Source organism: Crinia signifera, chromosome 1 (assembly GCF_055691185.1).
Source record: "Crinia signifera chromosome 1, ASM5569118v1, whole genome shotgun sequence".
In the NCBI taxonomy this organism is placed as follows: domain Eukaryota; kingdom Metazoa; phylum Chordata; class Amphibia; order Anura; family Myobatrachidae; genus Crinia; species Crinia signifera.
This window is the reverse complement of record NC_139217.1, coordinates 381,321,082-381,343,888: the sequence shown is the minus strand read 5'-3', so window position 1 is coordinate 381,343,888 and position 22,807 is coordinate 381,321,082. Positions and strand designations below refer to the sequence as shown.

At 43.0% G+C, this 22,807-nt stretch overlaps 1 protein-coding gene across 1 annotated transcript in view; it reads left to right on the top strand.

Annotated features, from left to right (window-relative positions):
- The window catches only part of TAOK3 (TAO kinase 3), a 212,988-nt gene that overhangs the window by 73,289 nt on the left and 116,892 nt on the right, over nt 1-22,807 (top strand). The window contains exons 3-8 of the mRNA XM_083151479.1: nt 11,825-12,033; nt 13,341-13,412; nt 13,491-13,592; nt 16,641-16,686; nt 17,719-17,815; nt 21,875-21,988. Of these exons, the coding sequence (XP_083007605.1) occupies nt 11,914-12,033; nt 13,341-13,412; nt 13,491-13,592; nt 16,641-16,686; nt 17,719-17,815; nt 21,875-21,988 (551 nt within the window). The 5' untranslated portion in view covers nt 11,825-11,913. The remainder of the gene's footprint in view (nt 1-11,824; nt 12,034-13,340; nt 13,413-13,490; nt 13,593-16,640; nt 16,687-17,718; nt 17,816-21,874; nt 21,989-22,807) is intronic.

Genomic DNA, 22,807 nt, shown 5'->3' with positions numbered 1-22,807 from the left:
TTTGGACACTGCCAGAACATCAGTCTAATGCTAAAAGCTAGGACTTTATGTAGCCTTTTAGTGATGTGGATATACTGAAATGCGTTATGGTTCCAAAAGCAGCTTTAGTTAGCATACAGAAGGGGAGGTTTAGTATCCAAGTGGTTAGCGTCCCAGTGTAGAAAAGCTGGAAGTAAAAAAAAAAAAAAACAGTGCCATAATACCGACATTGCACTATTTCAGGGGTGGCCAACCGGTCAGAGGTAAAGAGCCGAAAAATATCTGTAGACAAGCTAAAGAGCCAACAACATGCGCGCGCATTAGACACGCGTGCCAAAAAAGGGGCATGGTCTATTTGGACCCCTTGGGTGGGTGTGATACACATATGCCTCCAATAGTGCAGTGCCATATATACATATGCCCCCAATAGTGCAAGATACACATATGCTCCCACGGTGCTGGGTATGCCCCACGGTGCCACAAACTGCTATGCCCCCACAGTGCCAAAAAGCTGCTATGCCCCCACATCGCCACAAACTGCTATGCCCCCACATCGCCACAAACTGCTATGCCCCCACATCGCCACAAACTGCTATGCCCCCACATCGCCACAGCTGCTATGCCCCCACAGTGCTACAATCTGCTATGCCTCCACAGTGCTAATTTCCCAGCAGCAGCACTCACCGTTGTTGCTGCTGCTGCCGGGCGTGGAGAGGACAGTCTGATGTCCCCCTGCAGTTCTGTCATGTCACCAAGGGGAGGAGAGCACAGCACACTGCGCGTCTCCTCCCCCCCCCCCCCCCCCCTTACTTCCCTGTGACTGGGCCGTCCACCAATCAAAGCTCGCGGGCCGGCTCCTGATTGGCTGCCGGCCCACGAGCTCTGATTGGCGGATGACCCAGTCACAAGGATGCACAGTGAGGGGTAGGAGAGATAAGCGATGCGCGCTCTCCTCCCCTCAGAAGGAGAAGGGATTAGTGTGTGTTCAAGGGTTTCTTTTGTTTGTTACTGTACTACCAACATCCTCTGTATTATGTGCATTGTTTTTAATGTCTGTAAAGCACCTTGAGTCCTGTTGGAGAAAGTGCGCTATATAAAGTAAACTTGCTTACAATGTAGTGTCACAATAATAAAATGCAAAAAATGAATAATATGTTTTTTGTTTGCACGGACTATAAGACACGGACACCAAATAAGAGCACAGTATAGAATTAAATAAACATATACAAACAAACTATAAAGAAACCAAAACATACTGCATAGAGGGAGAGATGAGACAAAGAAGAAGCAGAAAGCTAAAGAGGGAAAAAGGTAAATGGGTACATCTGATGCAGAGGCACCAGGGAATTCTACAAGGCGAGTGACATTCAATCCTGGGAGATCAAGTAGCAACAAAATAGGAGCGCTTCTCAAGGGCTATGTGATGGACATCCTCCATGTTCATATAAATGTCCAATCGTTGGCACCATTCCCAAATCAAGAGGGCCACCACCGAATGCCAAGGAACGGGACCATTGCTCTTGCTACATTATTCGTATGTTTAAGGAGGGACTTCTTATATTGTGAAATGTGCCAATACAAAAGTCCAGTCCAGGACAATCAGGGCCTGGTTACCCGGGATTTCCGATGATACTTTTTATTTTCCAAAAAGGAATAATTGGGGGACAGTTCCAGCATATGTGGATCAAAGTACTTCCATCTTTTCAACAAGCAATCCCCCTTGAACCAGCTTCCCAGGTGGCAGGATCGCATATGATACAACGTATGTGGTCCTTTTGCATACGATTTATTGTATGCACTTCCAGCTAAGAGTGTGATGCAACACATCCTACGTGCTGTACGTGCAAACCAGTAGCTCCAATGTGATGCGCACAGGATTGCAATTTGCATTGGACATGATGTGAAACACATGCAATTTGGATGCTTTTTATGCAGTTTATCACCCCAATCGCATCAAAGTGACCAATCGCATGTATATCCCCATAGTGTATGGGGACCTTTTAAGAATATCTAAGCTAGAGGAGCAAGTAAAAGTAAATTTATAAGCATTCTCCCTGTTTTCATGTAGGAGTCACTGTCCCATGCCTCACAAAATGACAGTATAGCAGTGAGAACGTGTGTGGGTCTTTGGAGTGTGGCTTGTATTCAATCATTATTGATCAGAGGGTAATATTTTTGTCCTTTTTTTGGGGGGGGGGGGGGTAATTTTTCTTATACCCATGCAAACATGGGAGAACATACAAACACTGCACAGATTTGCCATGACCGTCATTTGAGTCATGAGTTGATGCTGTGAAGCAGTAGTGCTAGCCACTATGCCACTCCAAGTATTTTTCCTTGCTGCACTTAGATCTTCCAAAAGGGTTGCAGAGTTAAGCTCCGTACACACTAGGCGATAAGTGGTATTGTGGATATTGTTAACAATATCGACAGTGCCACAGGTAAACACTATAGAGCATACACACTGACCGAAAGTTACATTGTTGCATGTACTGCAGACGGGGGTTAACTAGTCAGAGTGTATGGGGCTTTACAGGCACAAAGAACACTCTTTAAATATAAAAATGAGTCAACACTTTCTATAACACAAGAAAACCACTAGGGGTGGCATAGTGGCTAGCATTACTGCTTCACAGCTTTCAACTCATAAGTTCAGTTAAGGATCATAGCAAATTTGTACAGCTTATTACCATCCATTAAGCCACAGCCGGTGAAAAGAAAAAAAACAGAAAAAAAAAAAAATATATATTATTTTTATATTAAAAAAAGGTACTTGTTTCCTAGCACGGCGCCCGTCGTAGGTGATCGCATACCTTAACCTAAGGTATGCGATGGACGTGACCGACGCGACTTCATGGCTATTTTTAGCCTTTTTCCCGACAATTAAAAAATCGCATCCATCGCATGCCTTAAGTTAAGGCATGCGATGCGACCAATGCGATGGACGCGATTTTACATGTGAAATGCCCCCCCCCCATTGTTAACGCCACCCCACGATGTACGCCAACCCGAAGCGTGACGAGCGCAGCGAGCCCACGTGGGGCGGCGGTACGCGTCCTCCGACCTATTCATACCCCCACTATCCACGTCGGCGTGGAGTTGATTTTATATAGTGTGGCGAGCGCAGCGAGCCACCGAGCCCGAAGCATGGCGAGCGCACGCCTAATACCTGTGAAGTAATGCGCGGGGATCGCCACGCTTCGGGCTCGGTGGCTCGATGCGCTCGCCACACTATATAAAATCAATTACCCGCCGACGTGGATAGTGGGGGTATGAAAAGGTCGGAGGACGCATACCGCCGCCCCTCACGGGCTCGCTGCGCTCACCACGCTTCGGGTTGGCGTTGATCATGGGGTGGCGTTAACAATGGGGGGGCATTTGACCCACCAGGGTGGGTATACAATGAAAATTGGGGTCTGGGGGGCATTTAACATTGGGCCCAATGTAAAATCGGGTCTCAGGGACCATTTTACATTGGTTCCAATTTAAAAATCGTGTCCAACTCATGCGATTTGTTTGCATGTGATCAACGCGATTTTTTTGGACCCGATGGATGCGCCGTGCTAGGAAACAAGTGCCAAAAAAAAAAAAAAAAACAACAGAGAAAATCTCTATTCTAGAAATACTCACATATTATTTCAGGCACTTTATTCACATCTTTCTTGTATGCCTAAAGGCCCCCATACACTAGGGCGACTTGTCCTGAGGACAAGTCGTCCCCTACTTCCCCCTGAGCTTCCCCGGCAGCTCCCCGGGGGAGCTTGATAAGATTGGCACTTGATGTGCCATTTTTTACATGTGATAAATCTTCTCGATTTATTACATGTAAACCCGGGGAGCAGGGGGGGGGCTGCAGAACAGGGCTGCTGGTGGGGGGCGCTGCTAAGGCAGCGTGCAGGGGACACTGCGGGGGACAGTGACAGAGCCGGGCAGGAGGAGGCGGGAGCTGTCAGTGCTGGAAAAAAAAGCCCATACAATGAATGGGCAGCCTGTGATTGGCTGAGCGCTCTCTCAGCCAATTGCTGACTGGCTGAGTCCCCCTGTCTTACTAGCAGCGCGCCCCCCCCCCCCCCCCCCCGCGCATTGACGGCTCCCTGCGGAGGTAGTGCAGGTGGTGACCGCAGGCGTCGCAGAACAGAGACTGTCGGCGCGGCGGGAGAATAGAAAGAAATCTTATTCAAAAGACTGGGCGGCCGCTGATTGGCTGAGAGGTCAGCCAATCAGCGGCTGCCCGGTCTTTTGAATAGGATTTCTTCCTATTCTCCCGCCACGCCGACAGTCTCTGCTCTGCGACGCCTGCGGTCCCCGCCTGTACTACCTCCGCCGGGAGCCGTCAATGCGGGAAGGGGGGGGGCGCTGCTAGTAAGACAGGGGGGCTGTATATAAAGATATATCGGATCTGAACATCGTGGGTGCTAAAAAGCACCCATGATGGCTCAGATTCCGATATATCTTATGTTCTGTAGGTCCGACGCCGTGATCCGATGCGCGCGGGACCCCGCATCAGATCAGATGTCAAACACATGCGATTTTGGGACGATTTCACCCGATTTATCGGCCCAAAGGGCCGAAATCGGCCGAAAATCGCATAGTATATGGGGGCCTTTAGAGATCACTCTTCTTGAATAATGGCAACCCTCCCCCCTACTCCCTTCCTATTTGTCACTATTCTATTGTAAGAAATGACATGGAGTATTGAAGGAGGACTGATTCTGATGTTACGTCAGAAACTGAGCTCCGTTATATACCAATAGTGGTGAGGAGCCTTTGTGGAGAGTGTAACTACATGTTTAAACAAGAATGGGCCATAGCCTAACCCTCTGCTCCTGCAGCTTATCTCTGTCGACATCCCAGCTGTTGATGTTTCCTACATATTTGTCCTCGTACATCTTGCCTCAGCCTGGTGTGAGTGAACAGACAGGTTTTGTGCAACTCTGTTAGCGGCAGGCATCTTTTTTGCCAAAGATGTATCATACTCACATCACTATGTGAATAAGATGCACAAGCAGACTCTTCACATCATTTTGCGATTTTAACATGCATTTTAATGCTAAGGCGGTAGAAAAGACATACGGCGCACTGCGCGGTTTAACATGCAAGAAGGCTAGGTGTATGAAGAGACCTCTATAAGTCGACTTTCTGCATATTTCAACCTTGTGACTGCATCCCCATTGTAAAGGATACTATTGGATATGACAAAGATTAAGAAATAATTGTGCATCTAATACTTCCTTTTATGGGGAGTATTCAATGCTCCGGCGAGTGCAGGGGAAGCGAGCGCTGTTATGCTTTCGCCTGTGCTCACCGGGCTTTCACCGTCCTCCCTGTCCACCGCCAGCCCTCCCTTTCGGTACTTGTGTAATAGCACGGCGCCCGGCTAAGCTATGTTTTCAGCGTAGCCCAATGGCTGCCAAGCATAGATAGCGTAGGGACTCCGTGGCATGCCGGCTCTGTCCCCAGCATCCATGGCTCTTTTCCAGATCTTCTATGGCAAGCCTAGTGAGCGCCTCTCACACAGCGCTGGTAACCGCCAGATCCCCTGTGCTGTAAGACAGGGGATCACTCAGGTGCCGGCGGAGAGGCGCTCCAGCTGTCTGAAACACCTGCGTTTCAAACACTCCTGTATCTCAGTAATTATTGCGGCAACCACTGTCCACTTCAGGGAGACAGGGTTAGGGGGTTCGGTCGCACGGGCATCTTCTGCACAAAGGGGGTATCCGGGCGCAAATGCGTCTTATGTACAATAAAGGAGGCTTTTGCCAGTGCTCCATTTTACATACTGACAAATGCCTCCTTTTCAAACCCCCACTATCTGATTCTGCATTCACAGAAACTGCAGCAGAAGTAGATGCAGTTGTGTCTGCATCTGTGTAGTCATCAGCTTTGTCAGTCTATGGGAGCAGAGTTAAGGCATAAAGAACACGCTGAAAAGCGCCACATAAATTCCTGTAGGTCGGAGTCCAGATTCTGTTGCGCCACTTACACGATCCCCAAAGGCGTTCAATATTTTACGCCTTTAAATTGTAGCGGTGGTTCACCTGTGCGTGGTGGTACCCTGCCTGAGCCATCTGCTCGGTGTTATATGCACACTAAGTAACAAGACATTGGTTCCCCCAGCACACTGCGTGGTATTAGTAACCAATCTTGAACACTACATGATAATAGATTTCAGAGATATTGGTTACATATACCTGCGCATGTGTATGATATGCCCCCAGGCCACGTCAAGGCTTCTCTGTATATTTGGGGTCCCTAGCGCTATATCTAGGTACAGGGTGCGGCACCCCAAAAACTATCATAAGCTAGGAAGCCCAGTGCGGCATGCCAGTGAGATACTATAGTGTTAATAATTAGTGATAGGAAGCCGAAGCTACATATAAAGAGAGAGAGAGAAAATAAAAAATGAAATGCAATTAAAATAAGAGAGAGATAGTGTTAGTGAGGGAAAATTGTTATTAGAATGTAAGGGCATGCCGCACTAAAGCCACCCAGCCCAACCAGTCCAGGGGCACCACACACCACACCACCGTTACCCTTAGCCATTGTTGAGGCAACACGCATCCAACATTACTTTTCTTCTGTACAAAGAGGCTCTCATCCACCTCCAACTATTTTGTCCTGGACCGCTAATCTGGCGTTGGGGCTGCGACATTAAGTCCACGGTGCAGGCCTCCCATATCAGGTTATTGTATAGCACTGCGGTTTTATTTGACAACTTTGCCACTCACAGAAGGATATGCTTGTGAGCTCTTCCGCCCATGAATAAATGAAACGTATGAGGGTCAGAAATGGGATACGGCACATTGGTTCCCAGGGTGCCGTACCCCATTTCTGACCCTCATACGTTTAATTTATTCATGGGCGGAGGAGCTCACAAGCATATCCTTCTGTGAGCGACAGGCTGACCTTCTTACGACAGGTTTTAATGCACTCCTTCATACTCGGGCGCATTCGGTGTCCATTAACACAGGTTTGTTTGCTGATTCTGACAGCGTCGCTACGTTAACTACGTAACGGGTGCCGTGATAATACACAAGTACCTCCTTTTCTCCTTATTCAACTTGTCAGGAGCTCGCGGCTCCTGACGGTGAAAATGTACTTACCCGGCAAACGCCGCAGGACAGCGGAAGGCAGGGGGATGGCAGCCACCCTACCAGCGCCGCACACAGCAGCAGAGGGGACGGCGGAGGAGAAGGAGGTGCTGACGGGGAGATAGAGCTCCTAAACGAAGCTGCTGGCGGGGGAGTTGCTGGGAGCGCTGCGCTGGTTCCACTCTGTGCATATGTAATGAGCGGGACCCAGCGCAGTGAATATTTGATGAGCTGGTCCCTGCCCCCTGCATATTTTAATGAAAAAAAACACACAAAAAAAATCAAAATATATTAATGTGCTGCTTGTCAAATAAAAAAAAATAGCAAAATCCTGTAAATAATAAATAAACTGATTTTTTTTTTCTACACCAAAAAAATAAAAAGAAAACATTTATTTTATAAGTACACATTTCAGTTCTCCAGAAAAAATGTTGAATGCAAAATGATGAAACTTGGCAAAAATTACGGTGAAAGCAGTTCTCCATTCTAGCACTGAATACACTCTCGGCAAATTAAGGTGCCCACACACTATAACGATTTTTTGACCGATTTCCGATAAATCGGCTGATATATCATCTGATGTTTACCGATAATCGGCCAAAAATCGGCCGATTTCGGTCAGATGCACGGTCCCGTGGATTTTTTACTAAATCTTCAGATCTTAGGTGCTGCATGAAAGATCAGAAGATTTAACAAAAGATCCATAGGAACACACATGGGATCTTAAGAAAAATCTTTGGTAAAGATGTGTGCTTGCCTTAAATCTTTTGTCCAGGACAGGCAAAAGGTTTGAAGGCTAATTTATGCGCACATCTTATGACCGCAGATCTTTCTAGTGTGTGGGCACCTTTAGAGTCAAAACCCCAATATTGGCCTATGTGTTTGGATGACAGCATTGCTTTATGGAAACAAATTGCATGAACTAACTTTTGTAATATTCATTTCACTTGTAATAACTTTTAAAGGGATTTTCGAGGCAGTGGGGAGTGTGGATGGATTGTGTATTTTCAACAATTGACCTTGCTAACTCAATGTAGGAAGGTCAAAATATACAGTCGTTTTTGTGTGTAAGTTACGTTTTCTTAGAAATATTCACCACTTCCCAGATATTTGAACAGATTTTTTTGTGGTGCATCGGAGTTTAAACTAGTCCCCTTATTTTGTTGTGCTATTTGTATAGCATTTACATGGTTTGAGCAGTAATCGCAGTTTCACTTTTTGTAATTATAGTAGTACAGGTTGAGTATCCCTTATCCAAAATGCTCGGGAACAGGAGAATTTTGGATAAAGGTTTATTATGTATTTCTGAATATTTTAATATTTCAATGATGTATCTTGAGGTACATTGTATATTGCATTTATGTTGTACAAACACTTCAAACACATGAAATACACACAAATATATTTTATTTTTTCAAAAAACAAGGTTTCAAAACATGAAACACAATTTGTGTACTGCATTTGAATGACAACCAATCATTTTCTTGCACATATATAGTGCCAGTTACATATCATGTCCTCAGAAGTGATGTTACAAATGTCCCCAGTAGGTTTTTTTTTTTCACTTTCTGGAATGTATGGTTTTCGGGAATAATTCGGATAAGGGATACTCAACCTGTGTAGTGTTTTAGGATAATGTGGTCAAACGCAACAATTTATTTAACTAAAAACATAAAAGACCTAGTTTTAAAAGTGTTGTTGCTCCATATGTGTAAAAAAGTTTCTAAATAATAGATCAGTAATCCTTTAATCGCCTACCTAATGATAAGTGGGATTCTTTTGCTCACCTTAAGTGCAGGGCCGCAAGAATCCGGCTTAACACAAAGGAAGCACACAAATTACATTCATTTTCATGTTTTTTTACATTTCTTTTCAGCATATAAAGAGTTGTTAATGCATTAAAGAGAGGCTATTGCAGAGTTGCCTGCCTTACTAACCACAAGTTGTTTCGCAAACCAACAATGTTACTCCTGTTGCGAAGGATTGCATCTACAGTATGCAGCTGTGTAGTAAGCAGCCTCAGTGGTCAACAGCAAGTAGCAATTGCTGTTATGTCTTGATTGTAAATGGAGAGATGGGCGGATCCTATGGGCGGTATTCAATGTCTCTAGCGAGGGGGTTTGTACAGCAAGGGTGGCTTTCCCTCACCGAAAACAAGCCATCCTCACTTTAAACCCACTCACCGTCCCTCGCCGTATTCAATGTAAGGGAGAAATCCTTGCCAGGAGAGGATGGTGAGAGTCCCCTTGAACGGTGAGGTTTGCCACAAATACAGAGAGTCCGCTGCATTTTGTGGGAAACCCCACCATTTTAATGGTCATACTCACCATTTCCACCTCGCCTCAGGGAAACAGCGAGGTAGAAATGGCAAGTGAAGGTAAGGGAGTTGAATACTTGAAGGCGAGCTATCAGCACTTCTTGCCATTATATCTAGCCATCAGGGGCATTGAATACCTTTCTTTGAATTGTATTTGATTAATGACAATTAGCAACATGCTTTCCTATCCTATTTTTTTTCCCCTTTTGTCTCTCTTAATCACATATACAGTTACTTTGTTATTAGTTTATAGCCAGTGTTAATATGTCCATCTATTCTGTTCTTTTCCAAAAATAATGGAGCAGAGGAGACCCAAAAACAGCCTGTGGCCTGTTGTCACCTTATAAAAGTGCACCAAAAAAGGCATTCATTCTTGTAACCTTTTTTTAATTTAATGAATGTCTTAAGGCATGGTCAGTTGTTTTTTCAGTCAGCGCTACCGGGGAAATTTTCTTTAGTTTTTTTAAAATTAAATAAAATTGTTCAATATTGATGTACATCTAGGACCAAACTATACATTTATTAATATTTACAAATTAATGTTAAGAAAACCCTGTTAGCAAGTGTTTCATAACCCTAACATCTATTGTAGGGATGCCAATCCCGGGGCATTTTTTCCAATCCCAGGAATCAGGATTGAAAAATGCACAATCCTGGGATCCCGGAATTGGCATCCCTAAAAGAAAACCGCCCATCCCCCTTACTTTAGTGGAGCGGGGCAGGCGGCGACTGCGACATCGGATGGAGGGGATTGCTGTGTGCGGCTGGGAGAGGTCGGGTGCCTTGAGTGTGTTCCGGCGCTGGAGATGCAGCGCTGTGGCCTGCGCAGCGTGACCCATAGTTCACGCTGCGCAGGCCGCAGCGCTGCACCTCTGGCAAAGAAATCTGCTGGCCGTCCGACCTCTCCACGTTGCAGGAACCTGCTCACTGCCCAGTAAGGCCGGAACCCGCACGCCATCCAACAGAGTGAGTGAGAAATGTTAATACATCCCGCTCAGAGGCCAGAATCCACTCGCTGCCTGACCTCTCGCGGCCGTACCCCGGGTCGGGAACAGCCGGGCAGCATCTGAGCATGTGCTCAGACGCTGCCCAGCAATAGACTGCACAATCCCGAAATCCCGGGATTGGATAGTCCAATCCCATGAAATCCTGGACATTTTGAGGCCAAATCCCGGGATCTCAATTTGAATCCCGGGATTGGCCACCCTAATCAATTGAGACAGATTTTATCATTTATTTTAGCCAGCATCTTTTTATTTGGTTAGCAGCTATTTTTAAACGACACACACAATAAATATATACTGCCAGATGCACTAAACTTCAAAAGTGATCAAATGGAGAGTGATAAACAGCCAGCCAATCAGCTGTGACATGGCTACCTGCCATCCAGTCAGACAGGAGCTGATTGTTTTATCACTCTCCATTTGTTCACTTTTGAAGCTTAGAGCATCCGGCCCGTAGTTTGTTATATTTTTGTGCACAAAATGAAGCAGAAGAGCAAAATCTCACTTGATCTTGATTTTCAGTATGACTACAGACTGCGAAAGCGGGGCCTCACGATCCATCTGACTTCTTTTTGGTGTTTCAAGCAGGAGGTGTCAGAAAACGCACTGTATAGTTATCAATGCGCGTTCCCATGGATCATTATTGATCACCTATGTTGTCTGTACATGCAGTAATCTCCTTATTATAGTGTGAAAAAAGTATAACCATGTAAAAAGAGCAAGTGTAACTATGCTAAAATATCATAGGTCCAGTGTTTTACAGAATGCAAATATCATTTTTTAATCAATATATATTAAAACCTATAAATGAACATTTTAAATAATGCGTTATATTCACCCAAGTGGATAGTCCTGTTACTGCACTACTGTTTTAAGCACTAGTCTGTTCCTATGGTGCCCTATATTTTTGGTGTCCCATAGTATCCAATGTATGCCAGGTGGACCTTGTGTGGCCTTTGAAAAAGTCACATATAAAAATAGTAGGCATTACAGCAGTCCCGTCTCCGGAGGCAGCCAGCATCTCCCAGGGTACAGGGCACAGCCCTAGAGGCCACCCCTCCTATCCTTTTCGGCACCTACTCCACAGGGTTGCAGAGTACACACCGGGTGTTACATCTGACCTGATTCCATCACTGTCTTATAGAAACCTTTCATACTCCTAATTTTTTTAGATCCACATTTGAGTAATGAGGTTGTTGCTCATTATCCAAAAACAAATTGTATTTTACAGCTATATAGTATTACTATCTACCTGAGCCAGGTGGTGGTGTTGCTGTCTATTGGTAATGATCTGACCGCTCATTAACAATATGTATATGTTAATAAATGGAATACTGGGATAGACATGGAGGCATGTAGTGTCATGCATACACAACTATAAGTACAATATAATGATTATGTACTAATATATCCTAACATGCTTTCTGCTTCAGGTGCAGGCCTTCCAGCCAGGTATACCTTCCACGTAGCATGATCCAAACCTGGGCTTAAACGGATTGGAGCAGTTACCATCCCATCCAAGATGCGGAAGGGGCAACTCAAGGATCCAGACATAGAAGAGCTCTTCTGCAAGGAAGATCCAGAGACGGTGTTTTTAGATTTGCATGAGATTGGACATGGCAGCTTCGGAGCCGTTTACTTTGTAAGAACTGCTGTAGGACTACCAATTGTGGTTTTTGCTGTTGCTGTTTTCTCCAGATAGATATCTGGGGTTGTTGCTTTTCTTTTTTATCTTTCCATGGTCACACACAGAATATAGGCATGCCACATATAGGGGATTATTCTGGTTTATTAGATCGGATGAGAATTTGCATCCTTGCGAGTGAACCAGATCCCGCCTTGCGAATGGTGACACACCGGCCCATCATTCGCAAGTTGCGTACGTTCGTAATGGCTGCGAATGGATGTTTTACATAAACATCCATTCACATGCCACTGGGACCGTCCCACATCTTTCGATGGTCGCCGACCATCGAAAGATGTGGAAATTACACGCATATGTAAGGTTGGCCTGAGCAACCTTAAACATGCGTGTACGTTCAAGGGAAGTGGACGGGCAGCTGACATCCTGTGATGTCAGCTGCCCACCCCCCCATGTCCGTCACTGCCTCCTTAGCATGAGAATGCCCAGCGTCCACTTGGGAACACCCATAAACCGCTGGGCGTTCTCATATGCTAATGCCTGCCCGCCACCCTTCACTCGCAAAGGTGGGTGTATGCACCCAACTAGCAGGTTATTCATCGTGGGTGCACACACCCAGTTCATGCACATGTGCAGAAATTCGCATGATCGAACATCGGCTGCGGCCCTGTGAACGGACCTGAATAAGGTCCATAGTTTTAATCAGCAAAGTCTGCTTATGCATTTTATTTGTGCTGATTTGCAAATAAGATGCATTTTAATGGAAAAATGTTGCAACTTTTTTGCTTTTTAAGCCATTTGCATCATTCTATGTTCCATATTTATCGGGTGTACACACGGCCCGCCCAGCTGGGTGTCGTCATCGTCCAGGAGGGAGGGACAGTGCGGGTGGGGTGGGGCATGCTGCATTGAACAGCATGGCCCTTTATTTTGATCTAGCAGATCGAAGCAGAAATAGACTTGCCTGCACAGTCTATTTCTGCTTTCATTACCTATGCCATGGGGCTGCGAATTGGGATTGAATCTGCATAAAGTGCGGCTAATACTGTACAATTCGGGGTCACTTTCGATTCGACTTGGACTATATAGTCCAAATCAAATTGGAAGACACTGAATCGCACCGAGTGCACGAGACATTAGTTTATAATACGTACATAAATTGAGTTCAAGTTTTAGAATTTACTTTTTCAGATACTAAAGGTTGTGGCGATAATTCCTATAATGCCTTCTTATGTATTAAAATACTGTCTGATAGTAGTAGCTTTTTGTTTTATATATTTTCAATAATAATATCTTTACCTATTTAGGCCACAAATGTTACAACTAATGAAGTGGTGGCTGTTAAGAAAATGTCCTACAGTGGGAAACAAATGAATGAGGTAAAAATACAATCACCATTCAGTTATTTACAATGACAGTGGCAGTACTGGTGACTGAGAAAACTTTGTATTTAACAGAAATGGCAGGACATAATCAAGGAAGTGAAGTTTCTACAGCAGCTGAAACATCCAAATACAATAGAGTACAAGGGATGCTATTTAAAAGAACACACAGCATGGGTAAGTCATTGCAACATTGCTCTTCTACTAGAGTCATGTTTTTTAGACCAGTCATTTGTGCTTCACCCCATGTATTGTAGCAGTCTATGGCCAGCCAATCCCCTGCAAGCCGCCTGGGACCTTCCCGAGCGGCAGGATCGCATGCGGTCCTTTCACATGTGATGCATTGCATGAGACCCCTATTCCCTGCTGCCTAGAGTAGGGTCCGAGGTTGGTGGTCGAAGCGCGCGGGACTGCGCAACGGATCCAAGGTGACATCGCACATCCGCTTTGGGCTGATTTCTGGTCCCGATCCGTTGGATATGGGGGAAATTGGACCAAATCACTGCAGTAATTGGGGGCCATATGTGTGACGTGCAGATATTGGAGCCTGTGATTTAGTGGAAAAATCTCCACAGTTGTCAGGATGTCCAAAACAAGTGAAAACTGAATTTACAGATATACAACAGGTGCAAATAATTTTTTTCACACCGGACAACTCTTCTTTTACATTGCAAGTTAGAATAGCCATGGCTAAACTCCTCTCGGAGCCGTGGGTGACTTCCAGTTATGCCCTAAGCAGTTTCGGACATTAAAAATGTCCAGAAATTGCAATTTAGGACTACTGGGCATTATTAATGTATCTAATCAGAGGCTGTTTTTAATGGGTGAAAATGGACCTGCGATAATGCGAAAACGTATTGGATCAGGGATAGGTTCCCGATCCCAAGAGTTATCGAAGGTGGCTGCTTATCAGAGATTATGCTTGGTGCGCCTGAGTCACACAAAGCACAATCTCTGATAAGCGCTGGTATCTGGAGATACAGATGCTGGCATCGGGGCTAATGATGATCTTGGGTAAATGGATACCCACCATTGTGTTTTTGACCTTCTGCCAAGCTGATATTTTCCTTCCAGAGGCTACATATGCCCCCAAGTGTAAATTGGCTCATAGGCTATACTGTATTTTGATTACAGAATTAGATCTGTAGAGAAGCAATATAAAGAGCAGATTAACATCCAACTACAGTATATGCTTTCTGCCACCATATAGCTTTGGAACACGGTGAGTCTGCCATTTGTTTTGAGAAGAAACTTTTACATACATACAGAAAAAAAATAGAATGCTGTACATAAATATAACAATATTTAATAGTAACAAAATATGATTTAAAATTACACATTAATTAAAACACAATAAATGTAAGTATAAAGTACATCAATAGTTCATATGAACAAAATCCTGAATGAATGCCCGGTAATGGAACCAGCAGTATCAGATGAATAAACCAACTTGGATCTTATCTAAAACTATTTCCGTATATTAAATAACTGCGTAAGTCTGTGGTTAAAAAAGGTGTTTATCTCACAGATTATGCTGGTGGTTTACAGCTCACCAGTGAGTGGACTTTACCACAAAGATGTTGCTTTGTAAAGTACAGGTAGTACAGAGCTTGTAGTAGGGCGTATCGCTGATTGATAAGTGGCATGATACCAACTTGCTGTGTGCTGCCGCTCTTTTCCCCATTTTCAATATATAATCCAAATAGTGTTCATTTCTTTATTTTTCTTTATGTTTAATGCACAGTTTTAGCTTGCTTCTATAAGTTGCATGTTTTACTAGTGTGACGGTATGGGTTCAGCAGTGGCTGCTGCTAAATAACGGTGCACCTCTCGCACCTGATACCACTGCTTGCTATGTGCTGTTATATAGGGGGGTATTTTGGTTCACTCTTTCTGAAAAATTCCTTCTTAGATGGACAAAACCATGTGCACTGCAGGTGGGGCAGATGTACTTGTGCAGAGAGAGATAGATTTGGGTGGGGTTTTACTTCAAAGTGTTTACCTTGCAAAGAAACAAAATAACTCACCCAAATCTAATTCGCTCTGTACAATTTACACCTGCCCCCCTGCAGTGCACATGGCTTTGTCCATCTAAGCAGGAATTTGTCAGAAACAGTGGGGCAGATGTATTAAGCCTGGTGAAGAAATAAACTGGAGTTTAATTGGAAGGAGATAATGCACCAGCCAATCAGATCCCAACTGTCATATTTCAAACACAGCTGATTGGCTGGTGCGCTAACTCTTCCAAGTTATCTCCACTTTATCTCCAGTTTATCTCTTCTCCAGGCTTAATACATCTGCCCCATTGAACCAAAATAACCCCCCTAGGCTGTTAAGGTCTTTCCAGAAAGCAACTGTATAAAAAGTATGATCAACTCTACTGCTGGAGGTACAGTTAAGAGGAGGGTTCTTTGAAAAACTGCACCAAGTAGAAACTCAAACACGTTTCTTCCTGTCTCCGGGATTTCCTCAGAGGGGAGTGTGAGTAACCGGTACAGCTCATAGGAAAACCTCAGATATTTTGGTTTACATTGAACACCGGGAGATACTGATAAAAAAAGCTCCACACAGCCAGTTGAAATAATGGCAACTTATCAGTGACCGCTGCTTTCTGCTACAAGCTCTCTACAACTCTGTACAATCGTTGAGATAAATGCTGACATATATACCAGACATATATTTGTGATGCATTGTTTATATGTACTTTTACTTTTGTTATGTTTTAGTTGTGTCATTTTTTTTACCAATAAATTTTAGTGCAAAGTTTTGCATTCATCATCACACACTGACCACTTGTTATAGTATATAAACTCTGATAGAAGGCACTCACCATAATAGATGCTTACAATAATCGGACTGTTGATTGCAAACAATGTTTCTAAGTTTTCAAAAATATTTAAAATGAACGTGTTTGTGTTATATCTCGTTCACATCGCAAATGCCGGGTTGCTGATGTCATCCGGGGGTGGAGTGGCAGCGTGTAATGCGGGGGGTAGAGGCAGCACTTAGGTGACGCTGCTGCCTCCTCCGTGTAAGTGACCCAGGTCCGACTCTTCAATTATCCTGGGTCAGATTTCTGGGTTGCTGGACTCTGGATATTTTAAATGTCCTTTTCATACCGCACGCCCACCTGGGTCGACTCAACAACAACCCGGGATTGACCTGATTACAGGCTATTTTAATATATAATAATATTTTAATAAAATACTTTCTGATTTCTTGTAGCTGGTAATGGAATATTGCCTGGGATCTGCATCAGATTTGCTAGAGGGTAAGTGGAAGATAACTCTGTTAATCATTATAAAAAAAAATCAAAAACATTCTCACTAAAGACTTACTGGGTCCAAAACTTTAATGGGATATTTATTGTAGTATCTTTTATAGTGCCGTTTTATACATCATATTATTTTGAACTAGATGGAAAGCATGAATGGTTACCACGTTCCACATAATTTCCTCTAGTCTAAGCTATATTGGAATAACCAATCTTATCTAGCTGTTTTTTTTCTCCTAGAAGATAAACCATTGTGTATCAGTGGTCATTTTAGCAGTAATATACAGTAGTTGCGTTCTACATATTTAATGCATTGTGTTATAAGTGAGTCATGAAGTGTCTGCTAGAATTAACTATAAATCAGACTTCATGTCCACAATATATGTGTATTTTATATAGTAGCCCCATTAGACAAATTGGGTGCTTTTGTATTTGGCAGAAATTACCTAGTTGTAGGTTTCAGTCAATTATTTTCTACCGTTCACCGTTTATTTACTCTACAATTAAAAGGCAACATGTTGAGGGTCACAGTACTGGGAAAAAAGAGCAACCTGAATCTAAAAATGAATGTGTGTTTTTATTAGCAACTTTTCATCTACAATCCAGTAATAAATAACTGTATACGGCTGCACTGTTCTCCTCAAGCATCTAATTGTGATCTTATAAACCTATTAGTAATGCAAATTTTACATTTGTTACCACAGCTGTCTGTGCAACACTTTTATCTTTATCTCTAAAGCGATCTATGGGTCCACAATGTCTAGTTTGACAGTCACTAGGTTGACCACTAATGGTCAAAAGTGGCTAGGACCTAAAACCGCCCGTAAATTGAATAATGTGTGGATCGGCAGCAAATATGCCCCCCCCCCCCCCCTGCAAGTATTGAATACCCCTCATATGTGTTACCATGAGAAGTTGTTTGATTAAATTACATTCTTAAAGTCATCAGTCTATCATGGAAAGTGTGTTTTGGACAGGTGGGTTTTACTTCCTTTATTAACGGCTTTCTTTTCTCTGTCTTTTGCCCAGTTCACAAAAAGCCGCTTCAGGAAGTGGAAATTGCTGCCATTACTCATGGTGCCTTGCAGGGGCTGGCCTATCTGCATTCCCGCAATATGATTCACAGGTAAATAGCAATCAGATGTGTTTGTAGATTGTAAAACATTCTACCCTTTCTGTGTACTGATTTGGTAAAAGTGATGCTTACTTAATACTTAAATGTTATATTGCAGCTGGTTTAAAAGAGTACTCCCTTACTATGGGGAGACACATTCCAAAACTCTCCATAAAGCATTAATGAAAAAAAATACAGATATTGTGTGGCTTCTTTTGACCATTAGACCGTATAGTTTGATATATTAGGTCGACTGACCATGGTCACAATGTTGACATTCAGCATGTCAGTACTGATAATCTATAGACAATGACCACAATGTTGCCAATAACAATGATTTTTTCAGCTGTGCCAACCTTTTCATTTGTCAGGATGTCCTATGGATCACAGCAGGGGATGTGCTGACAGTATTGAAGGGGTAGTAGTGATGGGAAAAGCAGCGGATGGAGGGGGCAGTGGTGCAGGGGGCAGCAGTAAATGAGGGGCACTACTGAAGGGGACAGCAGGGGATTAATCGGTCATTAGTAAAGGGAATAAAAGTGGAAGTATAGATGGGGTGCAGTATTGAATAAGACAGTATGGAATGAGCCCCAATTACATTAGGGGAGATCAGCTGGGGATGCACCTAGGGCTGAGCAGTGGAGAAGAGGTCTGGGCCATGAAGCATACAGAGTCACGGGAATTTACTTCAGCAGAGGGGAGAAGCTGCGGCAGGGTAAGATGGGGTTTATAGCAGAGCGGAACCTCTTAAAACACTTGACCCAGACCCCTCATTAGGCCAGAAGGAGATCACGTGAAGCTTAACTTTCAAACATGCCACTTTTGAATACGCTCCAACATTTCTCCGATAAGAACCGGTACAGAATGGGTGTGAACAGGTAAGGGGTGTGAACATGGTTAAAGGGGGGCATGACCACACATAAAGGGGGTATCCTAATAAGTCTGTCTTGCAGTAGGTGGCACTCAGTTTGCCAGTGCTGACTGCTGAAAGCTGTTCCTAGGGCCAGCGTGTTACTGTTTACCGGAAGGACAGAGGGAACTGCCTGTAACTAAGCAGTCCCTGCAGCTCTGCTATAAAAATCCAGTTGCCTCACCTGGTACAAAACTCCCGTGTGCCAGTACAGACCATAAAAAACCGTAGTACCAGCTAAAAGGGTACACTTGGAGAGTGTGTGTTTGGTTTGAGGTGCTTTCCCATTTGTGTACTACAGCTCAGTTGGTACTACAAATGGAGTTCATTGAGAGACATGCTAACCATATACACAGGCATTCACAGTGACCTTTGACTGGACATGGACAGAAGACAATAGGACATTCGGTGTAAACACACATAGTGTCGTGCACTTTTGTTGTAGGGGTCAATGAATGCTGTTTGCAGGGGGAGCTGGGCTTCTGGTGACTGCATATATCACTTGTACTTTTTGTCCTTTCTCTTATCCACCCTTCTAAAGGCTGCCTAGATAACTGTGGCCACAGTTAATTATTACAGAAATCATCTACCTGATAAAAGAACACAACTGCTTTTTTATTTATTTTTTATTTGCTCATGTCTGGAATTGGTAAATAGCCTAAAATAAAGCTAAAATACAATTTGTATGTATCTGATTGCCATGCTGCTCGGTTGTTTGCTGGTGTCTTGGCAAAGGACCATTTTGGTCTGAAATGTCGATTACTGTATTTTCTGATTTGGTGGTGTATTAAAGCTCTGGATCTAACAGTTTGAACCCTGGTGTGTGCCCTCTATTTGCACTCTGATGTTCTGACCTCCTGTTTATATATGGTACACTTGTTTCTTGGTCCTACCTTCAAAGAATATGTATAACAGACAGTTACTTATTCATGCATCTTAAACAATTCTACAATGTAGGAGTAGCCATCAACTGGCTGCTGCTGCATTGTCTGTCTGCTGAGGTATGAAATCCGACCTGTCCATGCATTTGATGTTGTGACGGTAATTGAATAATCTATGGTGTTCAGCTTTCACACTGCTCTCGTCTCCACCAGCTCTGTACTTTTCACAGTGATGGCTTTAGATGTCACACATGGAGACAACCAGCACAATGTTTTATTAGGTCTGCCAAATATAGCCATTTAGATATGTATTACAGCTAGACATGACTACAACTCCCTCTAGTGGAAGCATTATTGCAATATCCTAGATGCCTTTTTCTAGTAATTGTATTATGTGTATGCAAATATTATAACTATACAGGTCGTATTTCCAAATTGTGCAACACTGTGTTCATATGTTGTATGTGGATTTATTACATGCATATATTGTAAACAGTATGTATACTATTAGCTATTTAGTATGGAAAATTCAGGAAAAAGTACATAATCTGGGTAAAAAAGGCAAGACTGAGGTACTATATGAGTGATTTACACTAGCCATAGTTCTAGTTTGCTACTTTATATCAATGCCTTTGTGACATAACGTACTCATCCAGTACACTATTGACAAAGCTGTAAAGGCATTGCATGCATATAATATCTGTGTGATTCCTAGTGATGAAGAATGCACACAGGTTCTCATGTTTAAAACAATGTAGGTACTGGCCAGAAGGGAAGACTTTAGGTGGGTACACCCTAGGCAGATCCAACCCACAAATCTGGCACATCATCCAATTTGTACGGGCAACAGAGCCATTCAGCTCTTCATTTGCCGGGCTGGCACATTGGAAGTGCTGCATGCCCAGTGGGATGATTCTGGGAAAGACCAGAGGGGGGGAACACGGACTGGAACTAAATATTGCAAGTTATAACATTCACAGTCAATATATCATTACATCGGTCGTACAGTCTGCTGGATACACACATTGTTTAGTGTGTATCCGGCTTTTGATGGAGTTAACTGGCTTAACAGTTAGTTGCAATATCCAGGATCCAAAAATCCCTGAATTTAAATAAAATACAGTTTGTAATTAGATGAGTGCAGAGCATGTATAAGCAGAAATCAACCGCTTCCCCCACGGCTATCCAATTAGCCCTGTAAGATGGCACTTAACAGGGATTCTACTTTGTGTGCCAGGCACAAGGTGAACCCATTCAGCTGAAATCGAAAAGCCAAATAGACAATGCAGCAATGACTATATAGTGCAAATCTAATGTAGATTAGCATGAATTGTATGTAAATAGTACAGAGTTAGCAAAGATTGCATAGCAATCGAATCATAAGTCAAATAGCAAAGAAATCTCACCGTGTACACACCATGGGTGTGTATGGATTTATTTATTATTATTATTATTATTATTATTATTATTACCAGTTATTTATAGATCTGTAATAACAGTTAACATGAAACATGTGGTGAAGTGCTTATTAAAAAAAACTCCAGTAGTGTACACATTGAGATGATAATCCACAAAAGGTGATATACTATTATCCGCGATCGCTGATCATGGGTAATAGGCTCGCTTGGGGCTCTCTAATTAGCCCGGATAAACCGGCAGGTGAAGCATAATCCCTAAAAGCAAAATCGGGGTTTCACCAAACCTATGTCTTTGTATGTGAAACAGGCTATTCAATAGGAAATCCGATAACAAAATTTTCGGAGATGTCCAATTTCGATCCCGATGTTAAACAGGGGTAATAGGATAAGAACAGAAATGCTCAATCATTACTACATAGAGTTGCTGCGTTCTCTAAATTAAGAATGAGTCAGAGTAAACGGATACCTGATGCCTTGTTGCTGTGGGATGCTTTACTCAGAATGCCATGCCTAAAATGTAGAAAAAGCATTGACTTTTTTATATATTGCACTGCCTCCATGCTCTCATGTATATGAGAATGTCATTGAAAAGCTGCAGTGTTATGTTTTTGGGGGGTTTTTCCCTCTAGATTTCTGATCCAACACTTTTTTTTTCTTTCCTAAATTTTAGTTTTAATCAATTAAAATGACACTTTTCCATAATCTAATGTTCCATGTTGATAGCTGCATTGCAATATTTATAATACTTAAATTATGCTGTCTAAATTCTAAATTATTTTGTTTAACTTTTTCTTAACCTTTTTAAATATCTCTATATATAACTCTCGATTTTTAAATTTTTATTTTTTTATTTCCTATTTAGAGATATTAAAGCTGGAAATATCCTGCTTACTGAGCCCGGTCAGGTCAAATTAGCAGATTTTGGATCTGCCTCTATAACCTCTCCTGCCAACTCATTTGTGGGAACCCCATACTGGTAATGTATTTATCAATGTATATTTGTGCTGAAATTCCTTACAATATCAATTTAGATGTCAGGCTAATGGAGCCAACAAACAAGGTGATTTCAGGGCATATTCTAAGCGATCTGACTTAATTTGACTAGATTGCTTAGAAAATACCCCTACATTGCTCAGTGGGTAGGGGTGATACCAATGCGCGACTCTATTTGCCAGCTATTATGATCCAGCATGCTGGATACATCTAGTTCGATCATCGGTCAGGATCAGTGTTCTCACTGGAGAGCACTGCCCTATACAGATCGCTCAGTGCACATTGTTGTGCAGCACTGTATGCTGAGCTTTCTAACATCCCAGATCACTCAACAAAATCTCGGTGTAGGCCCTATTACTCTCCAAGACTTTGTAGAACAATACAATCAGAAATTGCACACGCATTTTGCCTTTTTAAATGATTGCTTCCTTAAAACATTGGACAGACTTGCTGCATTTCAAGAGTTTATTTAGTTACCCTTCAATATTTTTCTGCTATGTCTCAAAGTTTACAGATATGTGAGGGACACCAAACAATTGGATCCCTTTTGGTTGTCCAGTGGCATGCATTGCTAGCAATTATCAGCTGATTGTACCTTGATCATTCAAATGCATTTGGATCATTTTTGTTGGTTGTACCACTGGACCACACAAACTATCTAATATCCCTTTTACACCGTAGCAAAAACCTGGGTTTTTCCTCCTGGACCCGGGTCAGTGTCGGTGTAAAAGTGGTTAACTCCATGTCCCTTTACACAGGACTTCGCCCAAGGTTTTGACCAGGGTAAAACACGGGCAGGACC